This window comes from Heliconius melpomene, chromosome 1 (genome assembly GCF_056956725.1).
Source record: "Heliconius melpomene rosina isolate 202511_hmr_F chromosome 1, ASM5695672v1, whole genome shotgun sequence".
In the NCBI taxonomy this organism is placed as follows: domain Eukaryota; kingdom Metazoa; phylum Arthropoda; class Insecta; order Lepidoptera; family Nymphalidae; genus Heliconius; species Heliconius melpomene.
In genome coordinates, this window is record NC_140389.1 from 6,870,693 (window position 1) to 6,890,751 (window position 20,059).

The 20,059-nt window shown below is 32.9% G+C and overlaps 1 protein-coding gene across 1 annotated transcript; it reads right to left on the bottom strand.

The window, feature by feature from the left end:
- Window positions 1-6,602: 6,602 nt before the first annotated feature.
- On the bottom strand, window positions 6,603-16,963 carry LOC146541131 (transcription factor SOX-14-like). The gene is made up of 3 exons (XM_085189399.1): window positions 16,482-16,963; window positions 7,747-8,041; window positions 6,603-7,022 (listed from the first exon to the last, which is right to left on the bottom strand). The coding sequence occupies exons 1-3, from the start codon at window positions 16,682-16,684 to the stop codon at window positions 6,858-6,860; spliced, it is 663 nt and encodes a 220-aa protein (XP_085045525.1). The 5' UTR covers window positions 16,685-16,963; the 3' UTR covers window positions 6,603-6,857.
- Between the last annotated feature and the right edge of the window lie 3,096 nt (window positions 16,964-20,059).

Sequence of the window (20,059 nt, forward strand, 5' to 3'; positions counted from 1 at the left end):
GTGGTCAATGGCCTCAATGTTTATTTAATCTAAGGTTAGTAATGAAATTGAAGCCGTTATGGCGCATTAGGACATTTTCTGACTGTAAAGAAGATAGTTTTGGGTCTGATCATCTCTTGAGGATATTTTTTTTAGTTTCTCCAACATTCCGTACGTGGTATGCCTAGGAACCAAGTGTTAAGACACAAAGTTCCCATTAAGACACTTTCTTTACACACTTTCCGCCGATTTCCTGACAATATGTTAATTACGAGCGTAAGATACAAAAAAAAATTATATATTTTTTATGTAACTAAATAATGGTATGAGCTAAAACAATTTAGAAGAAATCCCGTTATTAAGTGACAGCGAGAAATGACCTACAAATTCTATTTTACAAAGAGCTCTACCACTTTGAGCCTGTAGATTGACATTAATTGTTTATTTTTTTTACAAATTTAAATTTTACTTATGTAATATATTACGGAATAGTGAACTTTTTAGTCTTGTAAAATATAGTCATTTGTCATTGTTATTAGACACGCCTGGTATGCATTCACAACAGAAATAAACTAGTATTATTATCCTGGGTTTTCTAAATGTTTTACTAGCTTAATATTTTTTACTAGCTTTAAACGGCAGGAATTCGGTTCTCAATTATAGGTATGCTATTTACACTCTAATGAAAGGAAAATGTTTAGAAACGTGTGCCTTAATTTCATATTTTTTTACAATTCAACGGTACTGAATGGTTCTAAACTTACCTTACTTATTAGGTAAAATGTTAAATTGGATTTCGGCATTCAGCACTAAATTCAAATATATAAATTGATGTTTATACATTTGTAGACAAGCATTGCGTACAGTAATTTTTGTTGTATAATTTTATTCTAAAAAAAAAAAATTTTTTTTAACATGTTTTTTAAGACGACTCGTAACTCTGTAACTTGGGAACTATGTAATAAATCGAAGAAATTAAGTTAATTATTTATTCCATTAATAATAATAACATCGTCGTGAAGCTTAGCATGTGTAACATACTGGTATCAACGATCTGGTCTGATGATATAGCAAGGATCTCCAATAAAGGAACTCTTCAGTGCTTACTAGTTAATTACCTAATGAAGAATAAGCGTGTTCTTAACTATTTTAAATGACATAATTTTCTTTTATTCTTTATGGCCTTTTGCTATATTAACAGTATTTATAATATGAAAAACAACGTCCATCCTTCAACAGAAGATGGTCAATCATAAAATCCATACTGAACGTCCAATATTCGGGTAAGCGGGCAAATGACAGCGATCGAAGCAAATCACAGTCATTGTGAACGTACGAGTACATCCGCGACTCGGATTTACATGAAATTGTTGAAATTGTTTCACATTGCTGTAACGTATTATGTGTGCGAAATTTAAATTTCTATTTAAATGTTTTAATATAAAATTAATATAAACAAGCAAAATCTAAATATATCTACTAGTATATTACGTGATAATTATTTATAAAAAAATCGGGCTTTTGTTCTTTTCACACATTTCACACATTCTCACTACCTCATTGGAGTACGCTAAGCTAACTTCTTCTTCTTTTTCTTCCAAGCATTAATCTCGGCTATTACCAGGGTCTGTCTGCCTTCCTACTCAACCTACTCTACTTTGCACGATCTTTTGCGCCCTCGCTGGTTAGACCATTGGCTCTCATGTCCTGCATCACGATCATCCAACCAGCGCTTCCTTGAGCGTCCGGGAGGTCGCGCTCCAGGAACTGTGTTGTGTTGCGTATGCATCTTAATTTCCGTGACGTGACTCCTGAGTGTGCCGAAATAGCGCTAAGCTAACTATAGGTAAGTAAATTCCTTCTAACTCTTCACCTATTCTGGACGTTGTAAAGAAACAATGTGCTTACGCCAGCTAGACCAGAAAAACGAAAATAAATACAAACAATTCCCATCAATGGGAGTCGAATCCACAATCAAACTACTTTCTAACCGCACTACGATAATATAAACAACATAGAATACATACTCGTACATATTGTATTTCATTGTAATTAATTGAATATTATAAACAGATATTAACGTTGTTACGGTGTAAATTTCAATTTGTCCGTCTGTGACCGCGGGCGATTTCAATTAGAGTAGTACTACCAGATTAACTCGGTGCTTGCTGTTTTATTTTTTAATCCTAGCACCGTCTGATTTACATTATGAATAATAACTTTTGCGATGAGATTAGGTTTAAAGATTGTCGTTGTCATACCATTTCCATGTCAGAATTTGTAGGTTCATATTCCACATAAAATACAGTTGTAATCTATATTTCTTATATAAATACCTTTTACCACTTTTACCTTCAAGCATTATCCTGCTAGGATACAGCTACCAGCTATAGCTGCCCAGAGAAAATGGAGTATCATACGCTACGGTCGGACGTGCCCTAGCCACTAGAGCAGAGAGAGAGCTTCTTCATTATCACCGTGACAACCTCCAACCAACCGTTTGGTCAGCTAAGTAGCGAATTTTTTTTCACGCTACGGACTAGAACATTTTAAAATATTATTCTAAAAATGGTGCTATTTCTCTGCAGCAAAGGGCGCAGAACCGGACGGAGTGGCGAGCAGTGGGGGAGGTCTATGTCCAGCAGTGGACTTTAAAAGGCTGATGGATGGATGGAAACATAGGTATGCCTATCTATTATATAATTTTTTTTCTTATATATTTATCTTATATACTTTAAGGTTATCCCAGGAGCCCACAGTATAATAAAAGCGATCGCTCGCCACCTCTACAATTAGTCGCTAAAGGGTGTTTGTTTGAAGGGAGTATTGTATGGTGACCATCGATCCGCTGTTATTGGAACAATTATAGTTACTTATACCGCATATATTTTTTTAAATATGCACGTATTTTTAAGCTATAGACGTTTAGACTCTATTAATATTTATAATTGAACAAATTATCTTGTGCAACTCTAAGATTGAAAAAAATAACACTTTTCATGTCCTTCAGGGAATGCTATTATTTATCAGATATAAAGGTTGCCGTGGCGGGGGGAGTGGTTATTTTAACACAAAGTTCTCTCTACCTTTCCAGCTATATATAGATACAAACAAAATCGTGAAACTATAAAAGATCGTTTTTAATTAAAACGCGGGAAATGTGTCTTTACATTTACATAGAAAAAAATATATAAATGCATATTTTTTTATTTACACTAACTAGCAATGCTACAAATAGCTAACTAACTAGCAATGCTACATAAAAATGCTACAATTATGTTTATTATGGTCACTCTAGTATAGGGTGCTTGCTGCCGCGGGCGTCACTAATCGCGCTAAACGAGACTGAGCACTACATAAGCTGTGATTATTGTTTTTTTTTATCGGGAACAATAAAATTTTGATGAGAACTCAAGTGACTTCCATTTTATTGTTAGTTATTGAATCGTTCAATGGATTTATATATATTTATTTATATTTATGATCCAATTTATAACTTTTAAAGTGATTTATTTATAATAGCTATAATTAAATAAATAATATTTATATTTAAAAAGCGTGACGTTTGGTTCCACCACCCTAATGCCTAATAGTATGGTAAAATAAAAGAAAACTTGAGGCAATGTCTCCTATATTTGGCGGTGCTTGGGGCAATAATAGGTTCTATATACAACGTGAAGTAAATAAAATAATACAAATACAAAGAAGCTTTATTATAATTTCAAAAAACTTAATATTTTAAAACTATACGTACTAAATGCTTTTTTAGTATTAACTAACTTTTCTTAAGAAAAAACATCAATGTACCTAATTTATATATAAAAAAAACAATTTGTCCTAAAAGATAATTCTTCTTTTATACAAACATCTGTCATATCGTACAGTGTTTATTCAATAATCGAGTGTGGATTACTTCCCCGTTGTTTCAACGTCGCTGGCTACTGGAGTGCCTCTCGAGATCCTCTTACTTAGTGTGCACATGTCGTTTTCTATTAAGCATTCTAATTTCATATATAAAAATAACAATGTAATCTATACATATACTAAAGTTTTAGCTCATCACTGTCTGTATATGAAAAATATAATAGGATATTTTTTTATTGGGGACATATAAATAAGATAAAATTCAAAAAAACATTTTGAAGTTTTTTATTTTAGAAATGGCTTAACTGTTTTAAACGCAGTTTACACTATTGTATGTTAGTAAGCTTTCCTTAACATTTAGTGTTTGTTTTATTTCTTTAAGTTCATAATAAAAAAATATGTAAATAAGAATTATTTTGTTTTTGTTTACAAAACAACAGTTTAATTGAATTGGCTAAAATTTTTGTAGTTAATAGAATACGATACTAATTGGACTAACAAATTAACATTTATGTAGCTCAAGCGGGCGATGCCGCAAGCGGGTCACCAGTCATATATAACAGGAAAGAAAAAAATTGAGCTTCACGCTCATGCTAAGAGAGGAAGTGTCTCAACACTTTTATTTCAAGTAAATAATTTATTTATATTATAATAACAATAAGTTGTGATTATTAAAAGAGACAAAAAAACAACATGTGATAATAATCTTTTAATCAAAACTTAAAATTTGGTACAAAAAGTATAAAACTTAAAACATGGCGCTTAATTTAACTCCAAATAGAGTTTCTTTATATTGAGCCAGTACAAACTCTCGCTAACAATAAAGAATAACAAAAACCAATCTTAGAATCCTATAAACAAACTTATTATTAACTATTATACAAATTTCATAATAAAAAAATGGGTTGAAACAACATAAACATAATAATAACTTGTTTTAATTATAACGAAACTGTATTTAAGTAAGTGTATAAGATATTATTTTAATTTTATGTAAATATTCTCATTATGTTTAATAATAAGAAGGAAAGAAGAAAAGGAAGCTTGTGTTTATAGTAGGATCAAGTCGTACTGGAACCCAATTATTCACTTTCTTTTGGAAGACAAGCCGCAGCGTAGATTTCCGCCACTCAACACGTAATGTTTAAAGCAAGCAAATAATATAATGTCTTGAAACTGGGTTGTCTCTGCCTTTCCTGCTATAGGCGAAGAAACAAAGAGAAAGAGGGGAGAATAAAATCTTTCACATTTGAATTTTCAAATTTAAATTGACTTAATACGTTAACAGAACGGATGTATATTTAACACAGTACTTCGAAAAGTAATATTATTTTTGCAATAAGGCATTTTTTCTATTAATTTAAAAAAATAACTATATCAAATTAAAACTAAGAAATAATGATAAATGCTTATTTTATCTTGTCATACTATGCTCTCTTGTAAAGAACAATTAAAAAAATTGCAAAACAAAATACTACAACTCATCAATATCAACTTTATACTGAAAATAATATATTTTTTACAAAATCTTGTTCTTAAGAATTAATATTAATTGTAACAAAAATAATTAACAAATGAATATATAAAAATAATTATTATTAAATTAAATGGGACGGGGATGTAGAGGGAATTTCTCAAGAAAAAAAAAACTGTCAATAGGCTTTCAGTTGATTGATATTCAAACAAATACTGCTTTTCAATTGCTTTGTTGATTTAAGTATAATTAAAAAAAATATTTAATTTATGAAAGACAGTTAAACCCAAGCAAAAAAAAAGTGATGAACACAAGTTAAAAAAAAAAGGAATTCACTCTGTCCCAAAAAACTACAATTCCTCAGCATAATGTTTTGAGCTGCTTACTCCAAACCTCTCATTTGGTGCAATTATGATGTGACTATTAGGGATGATTCACCACTATATTGCCAGTCACTATTCGTTCTTGTTCCACTCAAATTCCAGTCCAATCACGAATATAAGAATTTCTCTCCTGGACCTGGACTGGACTTATACTGGAAATTGAGAGTTCCAATCCAGTCCAATCTTCAATATGAGGATATTTTTCATAGCAGAATATGGGATCGGACCGAGGACAAACCGTGATCGACACTATGGGGTGAATCCTCCCATGTAGTATCCTTTTCCCCAAAGGTAAAGAGAGTTAGCGCATTAACCTAAGAAGCTGAACCGAAAATTTTTCAAAATTGACAACAATAATTTTCCCCTAACTAATCGGTTTCTAAGTTTTGATAAAACTATGATATGTTATCTATTCGAGTTACCTCAAGAATTTACATTGCACTAGTTGCTGGAATTGCACAGGACTATGTTACAAATAGATATCGATTGTATTTACAATTATATTACAATAATATTATTTAATAATGATAACGTTTTCAGTGGGAAGTGGGGAACGGAAGTGCCCCATTGGGAATAGAGTGTCTTAACACTAAGATTCCTGGTTCTGCAGTGTGAAGGTAAAAATAACGTTTTAAATAATCGTTAAGGGGATAGTAGAGAGAAATATTAGACTTAAGTGATGGTTATGGTATCTGATGTTTATTTAATGAGCATGGCGAAATAAGGTTATAATAACTAACAGTTTTTGAAAGGAAGACTATCTTTTAATCGTATGAGAATTTTCTAATATTAATTATTATTTACATTATAATTCATTTTCTAATTGTTATTACGAGGGAAATTATTATATTTTATATAATTTTATAATATAAACATATACATATACAAATATGAAGATGGTTTTTATCATTAAAAAAATCATTAAGTCATCATATTCAAAACTGATTCTTATTAGCTTAAGCATGCGACCCGAAAACTCTACAAAATCACTGCTAAATAAAAAAAAATAAAAAAACGACACTATAACACTATATAAAAAACAACATTATAACAAATATCACTCAGTCTCATATACTATCCGGGGTACTATCCCGTTCAGTTGACGTGGACGGCTGCTCCCAGTGCGGATAGGGCCGCGCCGGGAGCGGTACCGGCCTTCATATGACATGCTGAGGAGGTTCCTCATCACTCTTCATGAGGACGTAGGCCACGGGACGCTTGACATCTGGCGGTGGTGATGGTGACCGTCGTGGGGGACAACCACATGGTGATAAGGCGCTGTTGTACAATGCTGAACTGTAGAGCGCACCGCCGTAAAGGGCCTGTAGATGAAATGTAAGTGTAAAATTTGTATACATTCTTTTGTAAATTTGTTCAAGTTAAAGATTTTTTACTTTACAATCCTTGTATTCTTAACTTGTATCAAAGATGAGACTTAAATTAAAGGTTAGATAATTATAAAGATTAGATAGGTTAGTAGTTAGTAGTTAACATTACAATTGTTTAATATTAATTATTTTTTAATAAAAAACAAACCGACTTCAAACAATAGCATACGGAAATACTTAAAATTCATAAATATTATTTTTATGTGTAAAATTGTCGTATTTATAAAAAAATACAGTTAAATATATAAAAAACTAGCGGCCCGCTCGCGGTTTCACCACGTGAACTATGTTATTATTAATTTCTGTCTCCATGGCTACGTCCTAGTGACGTCTATGCAAAATTTGAGACTCCTAGCATTTAGTAACGAATGACAAAGACAAATGTCATTAGTAACGAAGTTTTATACAAACTTTCAACCCCAAAAACAACCCCTTAGAAGTCGAATATTACAAATTCCCGTCTTAGCGAGCACCTACGTCCTATAAGTAACTCCTATGCAAAATTTCAGATTCCTAGCACTTGTAGTTTCTGAGATTTCGTGATGAGTGAGTGACCTTTCGATTTTATATATACATATATAGATTAAATGTTTCCACAAGTCTTTTAAACAATTGTTTTTTATTTATTAATAATGAATACAACAGATATCTTACGCACCTGTAAATGAGCAAGTTCAGCTGCCAATTTTCCGTCGTCAGACGGTATCTTGAAAGGGTAAAATGGATATGGTATCGGCGGGAACAGAGCTCTTCCTAAATCGGGTTTGTCAGCTAACATGTGGTGTGGGATCGGCAGTTGTGGTACTGGTTGCGGTAACGGCGCTACCAGCCTCGGAACTGGCGCCATTAGACCGGATATGTTGAAACTGAACTTAGGTTCCTTCTTGATTAGAGCTTTTGGTTTCCGCCGCGGCCTGTATTTGTAGTCTGGATGTTCTTTCATGTGCAGAGCTCTGGATGAAAGAGTAAAAGGTAAGGTATAAAACATTATGATTTTGATTGACACCAAAGTTGTGAGAATTTTTATTATTACAGAATTTGGCGAAAAATAGGAAACAGAATGTCTTAACAATAGGTTCCCTCTAGCTGTGTAACCCGGCTGTGATTATTCATGTAAATTGTTCCGCTACTTATTTTATAATTTCTTTTAAATTGAAAAGTCGAAAAGTTGTAGAATGTAGTCTATTTGTTTACTTTTAAAAATACAGGAAAATATCTGAATATAACTTAGCTTCACGCTACGAGTATATTGGTAATCAAAGAGAACGAAGCGCCAAACGATAATAATAAAGATACGCTGTAAAATTTAAAAAATATAAAAAAATACCGAATACTAAGATGAACCAAAAACGCGTAACTACATCTCAATTTGTATACCATACAATACTTTCATTCGTATTGTAATAGCATTTATGAATAAGTTTAGCACCAGAGTACCACAATGAAACTTGACTGGGCAAAATAACATTATTATTTATGCAATAAAGCGTACAATTGTCGCGAGCGCCGCCGCCCTTAAAACAACAATGTCAATCCAACAATGCGCGGATTATTGCATTGTACCCGTCACAATCGATTGTTATTCTCACACTGTATATATCACCGAAACATCACAACCTGTTTTAAACCTTAACCTATGCTATTATAGCTCAATATTGTATGTATTTCGAGTGATTTAAGCCATTTCGCGTCCAGCAACAGTCGACAGAGCGTCCGATTATGCCAGCTTTGTGATAGAATCGCGATTGTCAGCGAGTCGATTGTAATTATTCGAATGGACCAAGGGATGATAGTTCGTATGAGGTTTTTGAACGTTGTTTGCTGATCGAGCTCCCGTACTGGTTTGGATTTGTATTATAAATGCATATATTTAATATACTTAATATGCGAAAAAAATATTAATTATATGTTAATACAGAGAAGTAGAGTCGAAAAGGGAATAGCAATTCAAAGTAGAAGATATGTTTAACAAAAACTGTTAGTCGGTGTCGAGTTTAGAGTTGTATTTTTCATGGAAGGGTAGTAAAGAGAAGCAAATTAAGATTCTCCTTTTTTTAACTTCCGTCCAAGTTCGAACATAGCGGATTGAGTGGCGCTATTTATCCGTTTTAGTGGACAAGGTGTAGCGTTTAGTTCCGCCTTAACTAATGTGATGTAAGTTGAGCGGAGAGTATAGAAGGAAGCTTATAGCTAAATAAATAAATAAGCTTATTGGAAGTTCATTAACCACATTTAATACAGAAAAATAATTTAAATCAATAAATAAGATGCAAGTCGAAACTTTTTTTTTTAAGTGTTATAATATTCTTCATTCACAAATGCAAGAAGCGTATATCAATATCACTGTATAAACGTTCTATAGTTTAACAAAAAAAAATTGGGTTCGATGACCGCCACTATCAATTCTTTCATTACTGTTTGCTGACAAATAAAGACGATAACGAAAACAGAATATTGAGAAAAAAACATATCTTCCTTTTATTATCTATTTTTTGGACTTTTCGTGGCTTAGGATATGAGTTTTAAAGTTACGAATCTACCATTTACCATAGATTACTTTATAATACTGGAAATGGAACCTCTCATCTCTAGAGGAAGTTAATTAGTCTAATACTTAGATATTGACCTATTGCAATCGTACCGACAGACTATTATTAGTAATATACTCGTATAGTAGCAGTACCGGAAGTGATATTTCGATTTATTGATCTAGCAACACATAGTCTAGACTGTAAGTTAAAACAAAAAAAGAGATTGTGGATGTCTTATTAAATTGAACTTTCAAAGTTAAAAAGACTTGAAAAGGTTGTTGTTATAATGGTGTTTAAATTTTTAAATGCGTAGTGTGACATCGGCTGTCTCGTATACGCGACGATTATTGGTTCAATTTTTAGTCGGAATAATGATTATAATTAAATTCAATTTAGTTCTTATTTAATATTTTCATTTTTCTCCCACTGGCAATGAGGCAAAACACTGCGTTAAATTCCTCCACTTAATACACAATGTCTCAAGAATTCGGTTGAGAGTAGAGAATGGAAAAGTCTTAATTGGAACGGAATGCCTTAACACTAGCTTACCTCTGCCTTCCTTTATTCCGCAACAAAACGCGTGAACGCGTGAAGAGTAGAATAGAGTGACTCATCACTAAATTGTCTTTAGATACAACGCAAAAGTCCAGAGATGCGTGAAGATAATTTTATCAATATTTTTTTATGAACGACGACTTAATCGAGTTAAGTAAACGACGCGATACGATTCTCGATATGAAAGGTCTGTTTGTTGATATTGTTGGTACATATTGGTTTTATTAGAGGTTTTTTAGAGGTGAATTGTGTTTGGTTTGTATTTGAAGCCAATGTATCTACTTTGCGTATCCGGTACTTATTTAGAAATTATTTTTTTTGTTCTGTTAAAAAATAAAATGATATCGATACATAGTTAAATAAATTTTGATATATTATATTCTATTTAAAATATTAATTGATTTTATTTATTAACAAGTGCAGTACGAGTCGAGTTCACCCATCTAGGGTTCCGTGTCGATTTCGTAAGGGGAAGTATGTACAACTAATAAAAGTCGATAAACTTAAGTTTGCGGGCGTATGCATTCAGTTTATATGAGATGATAATAAAATACAATTATAAGTTTGCAATAGTTTTTATCAGTATTTTCTAGTTTTCGTTAACCAAATTTCTTAGTTGTAAGTCTACGGGAAATACTCTATAGCTTTTGATTACGCTGCACATAAAGTTGACATATTTCAGTTTGTGAGCTTATGTATCTATTTTGTATGAAATGATCTAGGCAAGCATGCTCCACCTTCGTTCGCATCGTCACTTACCACCAGGTAAGATAGCGGACAAATGCTTGCCTATCAACAATAATAATTATAAAAAAGAACTACAAATGTGAATCTGTATTTTTGTTTGTTTATTTGTATTGTCAGTTCTCGTTTTGTGTGAAATATCATAACTATAGCCTCACCGGGAGTACCCTATAGGTTTTGAATTTCATATAAAATATTGAAAATCGATGCACATTTGTGCATGCCTTTTGATTGCGCTAAAGTCTAAAACTACTGGAAATTGAAAAGTTCTTATTGTGTTAAACTCCCCACTTATCGAGGAAAATAGGTTCCCTTATATCATATGATACGATATAATATAAAATCTTTTTATTATATCCATGTAACCACGTGGCTGAATTCGCAGTTAAAACCTAAAAACTACAATAAAATATAGATATATATAATAGATATCTATAACAAAATTAAACATCCACATTACAAAACATTATTTACATTAACATTTATCCGGACAAATTTCATAGATAAAACGAAGACGGTGTTTGCGGCCACATATCGATCAAATATACGATAAAAAATGAGTGAGTGAATAAACACACCGCGCCTTACGTTATACTCGTATTGTGCGAGTGTTGACCGATAGTGAAGTATCAACACGTCGAAATTAAGTTCTGGACGCCCCTAGCTGCTTACTGGGGCCATTGTCCAGGGTGGAAGATAATAAGATCGACAATTATGGGGAATGAGCTGGGTTTTAAGTGGTTTGTATTGTGACTTTTGTATATAATAATTGTTTTATGTCGCTTGAAGCTTTTTTTTTAAGTGTCATGATGTATCCCGCTCATAGCAGGTACGCAGAGAGTTAGTGTTAAAACACTCTGATCCTCACTTTCCGCCAAATTCTGGAGGTATTGAATGTTAACTGACGGAACTCGAACGAGTCGAAATTAAATTCTGGATGCACCTAGCTACTTACTATAAACCTTTGGTCGGGGTAAAAGCTAATAAGATCGACAAATGTGTGAGGAATGTCTCATTTAAGTAACAAGACAAAGCGTGGCGTTGAGTATTGCCACTAAATACGCAATGTCTCGAAATAGTGTTCAAGACACTATGTTCTCTCTACCTACCACGCTATGTGCGCGATACAGTATGAACCCAAGAAATAATTGAATTAAAAATATATTTAATTTGTGAATATACTTAAGTGCATATACTTCAAAAGATAATAACGCACTAAAGTCAATAGGTTCTATTAAGAGAAGTAAACACTATCGCCAAATTAACTTGTGACCGCCTGAAGCTATTATTCGATTGTGGCGCTGTCTAAAGAAAACTATTGTGAAGGGTGTCTAAAGAAAAACTAACTGGTTTGTAGGTATTTACTTCAAAAGTTTTTTTTTATTAGCTTTACGCTATATCCCGCATATATCTATTTTCTCTTCTCTCGTTATCAATATACAGTACTTAACGCTGGCTTTTCAAACACGCTTTTCACACATCTCCATAGTTTAAGAAGTAGGTACTTAAAATAAATGAAAAACTAGTGATCTGTCACTTAGTTTATGTTTATGTGTATTCAGCTCGATACTTATAACGCGACAATGATATTGATATGTCATGATATTATTTAAAAAGTAAAATAAATAAATAAATCAGCTTCACGCTTTATCCCGCACACAACAGGGTAGGCAGAAGAAGCATATTGTTAAGACACTCCGTCCCCCATTTTCCGCCGAATTTTAGAGGCATAGCGTGTTACGTGGCGGATATCAACGCCGCGCCTCGACACCCGAGTGAAGAAATGAAAATATTTCATTTCCTCGAGTGGGGATCGAATCCACAGCCAGTCGCGTTTACAATCACACAGTTCTGCCACTGCGCCACAACTAGCCTCCTGGCCTGAAATAATGTTAATATTTAAAACCCTAAATCAAAAAAAAAATACCTAACTATCCAAAAAAAATAGGTCAAAAGCCAAATTCAAATATTAAAACTACCCACATTCCAAGCACCAAGCACCAACACAAACGCAAACGTAAACGCAAGCGCGCGTATATCCGGATATCTTTTACAAAGAGCTAGACTGGAGGCATAAGCTTGTTTTTATAGCCCTGGCGCGCCCCGATAACGCCTCGCCCCAACAATGCTAGATATTATTACAATGCGACCAGATAATTGTCTTCGGGATCTTTTTGGATTGATTTGTTATGAGGGTACGCAATTAGGACGTTTAAATGTTGGTACTCTTACGAGTATATAGATTTATTCATTTTGTCTCGTCTCTCATATTGAAAGGGATATGTCCGACCAAATCTTGATGTTGAGGCGGCGCTGTGCGGTTGTGGGATTGTGGGTTCGATACCCACTCGTGGGATTAAGGTATTATTTATTAATATTTTAATTTCGCTTTGGTAACAAGGCAAAGCAAAAAGAAACGAACCATGACATTAGCCTCATTGTTAATATGCAGCATCATCATCATCATCAATATTTTTTTTTATGTTTTCAAAAGAGCAATGAATTTTTCCTCTTCGGATTTTTTTTTATAAGTAGGTATTATAAGTTCTCACTTCGTCCTAAAATTCATAACTGTAGGTCCACGGTAAGTACCCTATAGGCTTTGAACATTATCACCAAATTCAAATACAGTGTCGCATTATAAAGTTCTTGTAGCTTTTCTTTGTTATAAAACAAGGAATTGTTAAAATTGCCGCATAATAAAACAATATTTTGGAATATCAATAATTAATTTAGATTTTTCATGCTGTAGGTATCCCGAACGTAAGAAGGTAGGCAGAGGCAACCTGAAAACCTAGTGTTATTCACATTTAGATACTTTCGTTCTCTATTTTCGCCCCACTTAACGCCGCGCTTTGCCTTGCCGCCAGCGAAGAAATAATAATATTTAATAATTAACTCCCCGAGAGTGAATCGTTAATGTTTGTTAATGGATTGAATTGTAGAAATTTTAATACTGGTATCTATCCATTGAGTTGAGAGTATGAAATACTTAAATAGTAGTGTTATAAAAAAATTTAATAAAATGACATTCATAAAAAAATATCTCAAAAAGGTACTCTGTTAATCAAATCTTTAATAAATAGTAGGCAGAGTGAGCTTAGTGACAAGATATTCCGATTTGTGCTGTTGCCCGAATTCAATAAATCGCGAATAGAATGGAGGAACTCATCACCACGCTTGCCAAAACAGAAAAAACATAATAATTCATTCCTCCTAGTGAGGATGGAAACAACAAACATTATATTTACAATTAGACCAAGCATGCTCCCTATAATCCCATAATTTAATTTCTTTGATATTTTTATTCTACACTAATTTTACTATTTAACCAGCAAAAAAAACAATTTTAATTATACAACCAAATCAAACATTAAACTAAGATAAGGGAACATCCGTCCGCGTATTTGCCTTGTTCCGTTCATCTCATAACCCAGACACCGTAGCTAACTAATCCAACCACTTTTTCTTTCACTGATAACTGATAAGTAACAGGTGCTTTATTTTCATTTGTCTGTTGGTTCTGATAAGAAATTAAAATGCTTATAAAGGATTTGATTAAATATAAAACCTGAGTGGTTGTGTTTATTTTTCTTTTTTTCTCGTAGAATTGTGTTTAATCTGTTTGTGAAGCTTTTTATTGTCGTTTGTTTTATAATTTATTTAGTGGGGTGGGGTAGAGTGTGGTCCCACATGTAGCAGAGTACGCAAAGGATACTTAGGAACCCAGTGTTAAGACACTCCGTTTCTATTACGACATTTTCGTTCCCTAGGTTCCACTAAATTCTGGAGTCATTGCGTGAGGAAAATTGCATTTGCCCTGGTGCCAGAGCGAGGAAATAAAAATATTAAATATTTTATTTTTTAGAATGGGAATCGAACCCATAACCTGTTGCGTTGACAATGACACGCTTGTGTCTCTACGCCACGACTGGCTTCAATTTGTTATTTTTATAACAATTCAAAAGTGTTTTTTTACTTAAATTGTATTTATTAATACATAAATAAGCTACCTATACAAAGCTGTATTCCGTACATTGCAAGGTTGATAGAGGCAATCTAGTGTTAAAAAACTCCGTTCTCTATTTTAAAAATACACATTATTAATTGCATTGCATAAATTAAATAATTATATTCAGGAATACTCGTGCGATCAAGTCCAATCGAACGACCTAACATTTATGGAAATCGGTTAACTGGTTTAACAGTTACAAGACTACAAAAGAACAAACATACGCCCTAAAAACTAATCATCTCTCACCTCGCTTCGGCCGCATTCGGTTAAAAAGTGCTTATTGTTAAATTCATTATTATGTTTATAAGAGTATTGGCTCATGAGATACGTAGAGAAAGATGTTAGTAAAAGTTTAGACTTGTATAAAGTAAAATAAGGACAATCTATCTAGTTCTATAGCCGTATAATATATTTGAAATACATAGTAATAGGTATATATTAAAAATAATTATCACACTTTAGAGAGAACCTTATAATACTCGTATATAGGTTTACGGTAGTATTTTAAAGCTAAGGCATTATAATTTTTTTTTACCATTTTTTTACCTTCGAATTGGCTAATTTTCTAAAAAATATAAGTATACTCTATTAAAATGACATGACTATTTAAATATCATACAGATACCTTAAATAGGAAGTGAAAACAAGTCACGTTAGGGGTCGTGATCCCTTTTATTACAACACTCCAGGGATTAGGGTTATGAGATTAATTGTATGATTATTTTAGATGAAAATCAATTAAAATAAAGTAAGAGAGCTTTGTTCAAATCTTTACATATCGTTAGTGAGAGAGCATTAACAAATGCGCTGTATCCCGCACACAGCAGGGTAGGTAAAGGGAACCTAGTGTTAAGACACTCCGTTTCTCAGGGTTGGCCCCAGGGCCGAATTCTGGAGGAGTACTGGAGTACAACAACATAATAATATATATAAAGTCAATAAGATCATTTTAAATGAATAGCTTATTTTGTTTAGGTACTTTGTGTTAATATTATATATAAAAATCTTCCGTTTCTCAGTGAGTGAGACAAACAATGCACAAACCTAAACCTACTAGATTTAGATAGTCAAAATATGGTATGTGAGTAAGATAGGCTAGGAGGGAGTGTAGGGTAGCCGAAATTCCGAAATTCCTTGCGGAAAGGTACAAAAAGAAGATTGTCTATTTTACATTTAAAAAAAATCCATGCAATCAGAGTTACAAGCCATGACTAGTGTATACTACCTAGAAAAGTACCTAACTAGAAAAATTATACTTTTTACAAACGTATAAAACTTGAACGTAACGGTATTTGAACCTGCGTCTCTTGGAAACCGTTCAAGTAAAGTGTATTTCTTTCCTTAGTGTGGAATAACACTAAACATATTAAAAATATAGAAAAACTACTTGGTGGGTACCCCTCCCCATTTGCAATATTTTAATTTATTTTTAAGAAAGTGCTAACACTACGTGTCTTCTTATAAGTAGTTCTAGAAAATAAAATTTGTATAAGTTTAAACCAGTTGGACCTGTAGGTGTAACTTATTTAATATGTACCATCAACTAACCTTAATCGCTTCGCTTCATCAATAAACGGTCGCTTCTCCATCTCGGTAAGTAACTTCCACTCAGCGCCAAGACGCTTAGATATTTCTGAATTATGCATTTTCGGGTTATCTTGTGCCATTTTCCGCCGTTGACCTCTAGACCATACCATGAAAGCGTTCATGGGCCTCTTTATATGGTCAGACGGTTGTTTACCCAGTGACATATTTACTTATATAGTCAATTAAAATTCAAAATTAATATATTTAATTTAATTTATTTTTGTTTTCTATCACTCAAATTTAACATTGTCTCTATTTAATTATTCTGTAATACTCAGTTTATAAATAAAGATTCAATTTGACACTTTATAAATGTTATTTAATTAACATAAAAATGTATAATAAACAAAATAAAATTAATATTTTTTATGACAAAAACCCAAAAGTCGTGTTCGCGCGCGCAAGTGAAAAGCTCGCGAAAGCTCGTTGCGGCGGTTTTCTTGACAGTGTCACGTTAACGCTTAGACCGTGCTCTCCCCCTCCCTACACCGCCACCCCTCTCCCTTTAGCTACAGCCAATCAGATGCGAGCATGGGCGGCCGCTGGCCTCTGATTGGTCCAGAAAGCGTCTCGTTTAGTAAACGTCTCGCTTAATACAACAGGTGTTGCGTGGTCTTGTTAGCATGTTTATTAGAGAGATTAAATTTCTTTTTTAAACCGCATCTTTTGATTGTATGAAGCTTAATTGGGGTTCGATTTTGTGGGTGTTTATTTTGTAGGTATTTTATTTGTTTGTATATTTACATGTAAGGTATGTATAGATGTCTTTTTTTCAATTATGCGTAGATAAACATAATGGTAAATATCTTTTTTAGTTAAATATTCTATCTCGTATATACCAGGTTAGAAAGAACAAACCTAATTAACCTTAATTTTCGAGACATTACCAGTTGAATGGCGGAAGTCAACACCGCGATTTGTCTTGTATTTATTTATTATTGTTACAAAGATATAAAATGTTTCATTTCAATTCAATTCATACTCTTAATTGGGAAGAAAAGTATACAGTCTATATATCTTTTAATTTTATTTAATGGTTGCTTGAAAAATAACAATAATTAGGTATGTTTTTGTAAGATTTTATAAATAAATAAATGTAGATAATTTTGATAGTTTACTATCTTAAGCACAATTTGTTATATAACAACAATTGTATACTAGTCATACAATAAAATGAGTATTTATTTTTTTCTCGTTCCCACTGTCTTGTAAACAAAAATAACCTCGTCACTAAATAGCCATTTAGGTAACTCTCTACTTTTCAACTATATACTCTTAAGTAGCAAGTCATACCAGAGATGTACCGACGATATATGTAAGTTTAGATATAACGTCCTTTAGTTGGATTCGAATACATAATCGTAGCATTCATCACGTTTTTTCTCATAGTGGAGTGGAGAGAGAGACTTATAATGTTAAGATACCGATTCCGATTTCTACCATTTTAAAACCATTGTGTGTTGAGTGGCGGGACTCAACGCCACCTACAAGAACGCAAAATGGTAAACAATTAAATAAATAATTGCTTTAAATAAGCGTAGAACCCACAAACATCGCTTTTACAGCCAGGCGACGTTTCACTGAGCAACGACGACCACATAATATTTTATTTTGTATAATTATACTTGTCCCCATACATTCATAAGGTATTGTGAACAAAATAAGGCAATCAGTGTAGAATGGCTGCGGTTCCAAATATGAATATGAATTAGCATGAAGCCTTCAAACAATCATCCCTTAGTTACTAATGGACAGTCCATTCAAGGGTGAAAGGGATTGGTTATATACCTCTAGTTTTAGTTTGTTAGTTGGAAATAATAAGGTAGAAATTTAATTTGAGGCCGTTGTGATGCGAGACAGGGTCTGACTGTTAATCTGATGGTCAGGGGTTCGATTCCGATTTGGTGCAATTATTTAGTTATATTTTCTTGCTCTGGCAAGAATACATAAAGATAATTTGGTTTATTAAATAGATTTTCGTGTCACCTTCAGAACGTCTCGTCTATAAACTAAAAGCATACATAAATAAATATAAACTCATATTCAATATGTCTTTATAATAGACAATATATTAAGCAACTATATCAAAATGCCTTATTTTCAAGTGAAAAATAGTGTAAAATATACTTTGATGCATTGAAATAAGGTAGTTTTTTGATTGAATATAGTTTGTTATTTGGAAGGTTGATGGTTATACCGCTTGCGGCAAGGCAACAGAGCGGCAAAATGGCACATAACACGATATTGTGGCAGAACACGGTGGAATGGACATAGTGGATTGTTTTACGTGTACTATAGTTATAATAGCCAGGTTTGTACCAAGTCTAAGGGAGACCATGGCCGTTGTAAGAGGTATTCTAAAATAAATATGGCATTGCCGTAATTTGAAGTAACTATTTAAGTATATTTTACAAAAAAAACTAAAAACATTATTTTCTTGGACTCAAGTGGCAACCCCTGAAAAGTTCCTCAATGGTCCTGGTTCTATTATCAGATCAGCTTCATGTTACGACATTTTGTAGTCATCTAAATTAACTAATGCTAATTAATTCCTCACTGTGAAAAAACAGGATAAAGCATGGCGTTGAGTTACAGCGGAAATTAATAAGACATTCCCTTTGCCTCTCTTTGTATCCGGGATAAAGCGTGAATCTAAAAAAATTAAACATTTATTATAGTTAATAATTAATGTTTGCTATGCTATGTTAATTTATTTAGTTATTGTCAGAATAAAGAAAAAAGTATTTTTTTAAATATTACTTTAACAAGTTTTTATGTAAAGCAAAAGAGCAAGTATTATTGTCTAAAACTTGTAATTTGAGACCGTTGTGGCATAGCGGCACAACGTCTGACTGTGACCGCAACGTTTGGGGGTTAAATTCTCCTCATGGGAATTAAATATTTCACGCTAGATTCCTCACCTCGCCATCGAAGCCAGAAGCTGTCGCCTTTGCAGTCGCACGTTTGTGCTCTTGCAACATGTCTAGCCTCGCCTGAGCTGTATGTGTCATTCATTCCCAATATGTTAATAGAAAATGAAAATAATTCATTTCATTCTGGCGAAAAAAATATTTTTTACATTAATTAAAAAAAAAAATATCCACTCCGAAGACATATGTTAACATATAATATATCGATACAAAAGTTCGAGCTACCATGTGAAAATGCTTTACAATTTAAGCTATTTTTAAGTGAAACGACGATACTGGCACGCAATTGGTGTTTTCAGGGTGTCACGGTTGACGTGCTAACATTGTTATACAAACTACGTTACTCACGTATTTCGACGTACACCTACTACAGTATTTATTATTTTTTATTGAAACTGTAAAGTTTTATTTTATATATGTAGATTTATATAGTAGATAAATTACATTATTTTTAATTTATATTATAACTAGTGGACCCGAACGCGGCTACGCCCGCTTGAACTATACGAATATTTATTAAATATATTTATGAAATTATTTTCAGTTTTCAATAGAGATATGCGTTAAGCAAGCTCATTTTGGGTGACGTTTTATAACAACAAACTTTGC

Coding starts and splice junctions, on each gene's coding strand:
- LOC146541131 (XM_085189399.1), bottom strand. CDS start 16,684: ATGTCACTGGGTAAACAACCGTCTGACCATATAAAGAGGCCCATGAAC. Junction 8,042..16,481: donor GATGAAGCGAAGCGATTAAG/GTTAGTTGATGG, acceptor TCTTTCATCCAG/AGCTCTGCACATGAAAGAAC. Junction 7,023..7,746: donor CTGAACTTGCTCATTTACAG/GTGCGTAAGATA, acceptor TTTCATCTACAG/GCCCTTTACGGCGGTGCGCT.